The sequence below is a fragment of the Myiozetetes cayanensis genome, unplaced genomic scaffold (assembly GCF_022539395.1).
Source record: "Myiozetetes cayanensis isolate MyiCay16 unplaced genomic scaffold, myiCay2020 scf14, whole genome shotgun sequence".
Taxonomy (NCBI): Eukaryota; Metazoa; Chordata; class Aves; order Passeriformes; family Tyrannidae; genus Myiozetetes; species Myiozetetes cayanensis.
The window spans coordinates 11,883,387-11,889,099 of record NW_026087048.1 but is presented as its reverse complement, the minus strand read 5'-3'; the positions used below and the strand labels follow the sequence as shown (position 1 = coordinate 11,889,099).

General features: G+C 43.9%; 1 protein-coding gene across 1 annotated transcript; it reads right to left on the bottom strand.

The window, feature by feature from the left end:
• STARD5 (StAR related lipid transfer domain containing 5) lies at positions 1-5,035 on the bottom strand. The gene is made up of 6 exons (XM_050309939.1): positions 4,918-5,035; positions 4,793-4,842; positions 4,560-4,692; positions 3,063-3,180; positions 1,979-2,072; positions 1-1,448 (listed from the first exon to the last, which is right to left on the bottom strand). Exons 1-6 carry the CDS (start codon positions 5,005-5,007, stop codon positions 1,301-1,303), a joined length of 633 nt encoding a protein of 210 aa, XP_050165896.1. The 5' UTR covers positions 5,008-5,035; the 3' UTR covers positions 1-1,300.
• Positions 5,036-5,713: the final 678 nt, after the last annotated feature.

Sequence of the window (5,713 nt, the reverse complement as noted above, 5' to 3'; positions counted from 1 at the left end):
TGTAGCAGAAAAAATATTTATTTCACCACAGTCACGCAAGTTTTTACATCTTTGTATACAAAGGAGACTAGACTAAAAACCATTTCCTTGAAAAACTATTCCATAGGGCAAGATTTATAATGGTAAGCTTTGTGTGCAAGTCCATGCCCTAGAATAAATATACAAAAATACAGGGACAGAAAGCAGAGCACATTAACCTTGTTAAATAATCGAGTTATTGCATTAAAATCACAACCTGCATTTAAATTCCTAATTCAGCAATTATTTTTCTTTTTGCAATTCTGTGTATCCTATAGTAATGTCTGACATTCCTGCAGCAAGCAATGCCATAGATATTTCCTAAAGATGGACACAATACTCCATGCAAAATCAGGTGATAATTTCCCAAGATAACGCTGAGGCAAACCAGTCTTGGAGAAAAGCAATGTCCTTACGGCCTGTCAAGACACAGCTACAAAACTATTATTTACCCGTTAAAATCCTTCCCCACAGGACACCAAAAAACAATCAAGTACAGTTCAAAAGGCTTATTTCAAGTGCAGTTTAAGAAATGCCAAGTAAAGTGCTTAATCCTCTTTATTTATTGCCACTGTGTCAATTCAGTTTGTTTAATGACACAGTGGAAATCACTGGTTTTGATTCAGAGAGGGGAAAGGAAGAGTGTGTATTTGCCAGACCACACACCTGATTTGCACTGCTGGACCTTGACTTAGAAAAGAGCACTTAAGGCATATTTACCATCACTGCTGACATCTGCTGGAGAAAACAAGTGGAATCCTCCACACAATCCAGCTTGTTCTGGCTTTTTACCATTCCCTAGCTTAGACCCACTGAAACATCTTAGCAGCTCTACCAGTTTTTTCAGGGAAGAAATACTGTTCCACAGGAATCTACAGGGTTTGAGAGACCAGAGCTGACTCACACCCAGCTAACCCTGTGGCACTAAGTGGGCTTTAGCAACTTTGCAGACATTGACAAAGCGTGGCCAAGAACAGATCCAGCAAGTGCATCTTCTCCCTGGAGACAGCCAACACTGCTGCCTCCAGGATTCTTCCAGCCTCTGGTGGGATATTTTTCTAAAAGTGAAGAATTTCATATTAGAAAAGAATGCATTGCTCTGCATGGAGACAGGTACAAAATGCTGTTTTAAAAAATTATTTTACTCTGTTCATTGTTTCATATCACTTTCCTTAAGTATCTTTGCCATCTGAAAAGTCCTGAGGTCAACTTCCTATTTTTTACCCTCAAGCTGCCAGTTTTCTTCCCTGCCCTCAGCTGGTGATGTCAGCAACTTGTCTTGTCATGCTTTTAATGTCTTAACAGCTTTGGTCAGGTTACTGTAAAATCCAGATATGCTAGATGGAAAAAAGGAATCCACCACTGTCTGGGGAAGGAAGCCACCAAGATCCGTCTGAAAGAAAGTGAGGAGCTGAGTCCTGTCTGGTTCCCTGCAAAGACAATGCAAGTGATTTTACAGCCAGCAGTTTAAGAGCATTAAGAACTTTTCAATGACTCTTACATGTATTAGAATAGGTACTTCTAAGAACTTTTTTTTTTTTAACAAACAGGCAAATTGCAGTGAATGCAGCTATCAAATTACAGATTAAGTAGGCCCTACCTGACTCTGCTTATAAATTACTATAAATTATAATAAACAACTAGATACTCAATTACCAAAAATTAAGACCGTATTTGTATGTTTTGCTGAATCTCTGCTTAAGAGGTCAGTGAGAATCCTACCATGATGACAGTTCCTGTAACACTGAAGACTTCCCTCTGGGAAACGAAGAGAAACTAACTCATTGCCCAAAAATGAGAACACAAAAAGGGCACTTAGTCATAATGATTACTAGGAAGACAGAAACATGCCATTGCCAAAAGGCTACAGGTCACATGTGGCCACATACACATTAACACACCACACAATAGGTAAGAAGAGCTTTAGGATTCAAAACTGTCAAAACAGATCATTTCTTACCCTGGAACAGGTATACAGAGACAGCCACAGGGGTAATTAAAACCTCTCACAAAATCTGGTCGAGGAGGACACAGCAGGTGTTCCACATTGGTGGCTGTAAGAAAAAGCAGTGAAGAAAAGTGTCATTCTTACAGAAGATGGGAGAGTGCTCAGTACTCAAAGCACCAGCTGGGAAGCAAACTCACTATATAAAAATATATTTAAAAAGAATAGCAATTTAACCCTCCTAGGGTGGGGCTGTGTCATGAAACTGTCAGGAAAGACCATTAAAAGGAACCACCCTGACCTCAGAATGGCGAAATCAAATAAGGGTTGAATTTAGAAGCAATTGTTACTGAGCTCTGAAGGAAGTATCAGGATACTTTGAGGGAGTTTCACTGAACCTATGTTGTGCAAGGTCATTCAGGTTACACCTCCAATAAAACCATGTCACATGGATATGCCCCTGCTGAAAAGCTACACTCTAGCAAGTATATAAATTCCTGGCAAGGCATTCCTGAACACAGTGGGCAAATGGGGCACCTGGAACAGTGAAGGAATAAAAGCACTGACTTGGAACAGTTAAACCATAGGGTGAAAAAAACAAAGAGATGTCCTTCCATACAGAGGCAGCCCCTTAAAGATCAGGACTATATTTGTTTTCATAAAAACAATCATTTCCATATATAGGAGTGGTACATTTATTCAGTGGCTTCATCAAAACCTAGACGCTGTCCAGAAAATGTTAAAATGGGATTTAGCCTAAACAGAACTTCTTTTAAAAAGTTCTGTAAATTCTTAAAACAGCAAAAACACACACAAAATACTCCAGAAATTAATAGTAAATTAAATACTTATTCAATCTCGAAAGCATAGCAAGGGAAGAAACCAGCCAACAAGTATCATCATCACCTGAGTGTTAAGATGATTTATATATACTGAGAACAACAACACAGAGAGACAACTACTATTTTATCTTCTGATCAAGATCAAGTCAACCACTTCTGAGCAGCATGTTATTTAATTTTTATTTCATATTTGTTTCTGGTAGCTGCTGGGTATCTCCTAATGTAACATGAACCCATTGAGAACACCAGTGCCTCACCAGCAGACAGTATTGTCCCATCTTCATACTGCTTCATTACTACCACATCCACAAATTCTCTTGGTGAAATAATCCTCATGAAAGCTGAAGGGGTTGTGGTTCTGCATACAGAGATAGTCTGGAAATAACAAAACAGAGTTATTCAGTTGATGCTTTCAGAAGTACATCAGAAAAATACCTCTACTTCTCGGTACACTTTCAGTTATGCTTTCTAAGCTGCATCAAACAGTTCTGCTACACCCTTTGTTGAATAAAATATAAATCAGCACAGTCAAAAGGCACTATCCTGCATAGATGAAGGACAGTTTAATGGAGAAAAACATAGTGATAATGTGTTGCTTCCAGGTTGACCAAGGGCAGATATGACAAGAGATGCTGAAATGCAAATCTGGCACATCTACGGCCATAGGACAGTTAAAACGCCTCTTGTTCCCAGGAAGCGAGCAAATATAACTTCTTAGTGTCATATACATGGGATACAACTTGATAACCCACTTTGTTACACTGCAGAAACATCAATGCTACCATCCCTTTCTGTGGAGGCTCTGTGATAAAAGGCTTCCCAAAACAGCCATTCTATCACACTGGTAACTGCTGGCAACTCTATGAATTTCAAGCAGGAGGTTGCAGTATTCCTCAAGTTTATAATGAATACAAAATGCCTCTAAAGTTCCCCCAAGAAAAACAAATTTCACACGACTTCCACAAGCATTTCTGGGACTGGTTGTGTTTGCACCAGGCTGCCTCCAAGCACCTACATATATTACAGATTTGGGAATTTAAATCCAATGCCTTTTAAAAACTCTAAAGAAAAAAAAAAAAAAAAAGAAGAACTAGACTGTATAACTGCAGTAGCAGAAGCTACTGCTCATACATAGCCCCGTTCATCTGTCATGCTCCACGTGCAGCATCTCCATTTTAATGACAGAGACAGAGGTAAATCATTAGGTCCAAGGCCCACTAAAGGCAGTGCAGTGCAGAGCGTTGTGTGCTGCCATGGTGAAAGATGAGGCCTGAATTAAAGGTTGGTGACATGAAGGCTTCACTGCTTAGCTAAGTCTCTATATTGTCTAAACCTCCTCTTTCCTCACAGAGAGCTCATTAAAAATAATCATACCTAGCTTGACTTGCAGCATTAACAACAACATAGGGTGGGAATCTTTAATGCTATGCATTTGCATATCTTAAGTATGCAGTATTAGGTAAGAATGTACCAGCAGCTCCTTTCAGAAAGAAAGGCCATTATTTATACATGTCAATAGAATATATAAAATTGATGGAAAAGAAAAAAAAATGAAAGAAAAAAACAGGTTTGTAATCCCAGTATTGTCAAACTAATCCAGACAGAGACACTACACAACTTTTTTAAGACCTCTTTACCTCCCTGCAGATAACACTGGCTGTCTCCCGAGGCAGGACAGGAAGGGCTGTGCAGAGCCCAGCGCTGCTCAACACACGCTGCATTCATCTCACCAGGACAGTTTTTAAGGAACTTACATCGGTGAGGGCTTCGATGACCTCGAAGTCCTTCACGTTTTGGTCCCATTTGGTCCTGAGCCCGCCGGCCACCGGCTTGATGCATTCCCAGACATCCCGCGGGCTGGCGGGCAGGATCCCCTCTCCCCTGTACCTGCGGCGGGACGAAACGAAACCAAACGTTTCCCCCCTACTCTGCCCGGCCCCTCAGCGCGGGGACGATCCCCCTCACCCCGGGAACGGGCCGTACTCACAGGTTACCAGCGAACTCCGTCGAGGGTCTCCACGACACCGCGACCTCGCCCTGCGGGACGGGAAGCGTTCAGCCGCCGGGCCGGCCCCCAGCCCTCCCCTCCCCGCCGCGGCCCCGCTCACCCACCGTGCTCCGGCAGCCCCTCCAGCCGCCGGGGTCCCGCCGGTAGAGCTGCAGCTGCTCGGCCGCCGCCTCGGCGCGCTCCTCACGCTCCATGGCGGGCGGGCGGGGCCGCCCCGCCGCCTTTGAGCGCCCGCGCCGCACCGCCCCTGGGCCCACGGCGGCACCGCCCCATCAGCTGAGGGGCAGCCGGGCCGGTCCTGCCGCGCCTCCCGCCGAGCGGGGCTGAGGGAACCCGGCCCGGCATCAGCGGGGCTGCCCTCCGAGGCCTGCGGAGAAGCGAGCCCCGGTACCGCGGGAAGGTCACAGGCATCGGGGCCGGAGCGCTGCCGAGCGCTTCCCTAGAGATGGGCCCGCCCCGCGCCCGCACAGCGTGATCCCAGTCCCAGTGACATGGGCCGGGGAGGAAGTGGGGGATAAAAATCTTCAGCGTCTAAAGAGAGTGTAAAATTGCAATTGTGCGCGAAAAAAACGGGATAGAATTTAGAATTCAGTTAGGAGCAGTGAAGCGAGTTTTTTAAAGGCCACAGATCGAAAGTTTTCCTCTCTGAGAAGCTTATCAGGCTGGGCCGAGTCTCACCAGAAATTTGACAGAGGATCTAGGATTTAATCTAGAAGGTTGGCACGCTTTGCTATGATCAAATAACTCTATTACCCAGGGATTATTATGCAGGGCCTTGTAATAAAATCTCACTATTTGCTGTAATTAACTTTTTTCCCCCTGATTCGTTTGAGCCACAGTATATTCAAATAAGGCACATGAAGATGTCATACTCTTAAGTAGTAACACCATTTGTAGGAA

Excerpts from the sequence above, each read along its gene's own strand:
- STARD5 (XM_050309939.1), bottom strand. The coding sequence starts at position 5,007 with ATGGAGCGTGAGGAGCGCGCCGAGGCGGCGGCCGAGCAGCTGCAGCTC. Across the intron at positions 4,843-4,917 it reads GGAGGGGCTGCCGGAGCACG|GGCGAGGTCGCGGTGTCGTG; the intron begins GTGGGTGAGCGG and ends CCCGTCCCGCAG. Across the intron at positions 2,073-3,062 it reads TGGGACAATACTGTCTGCTG|CCACCAATGTGGAACACCTG; the intron begins GTGAGGCACTGG and ends TTTTTCTTACAG.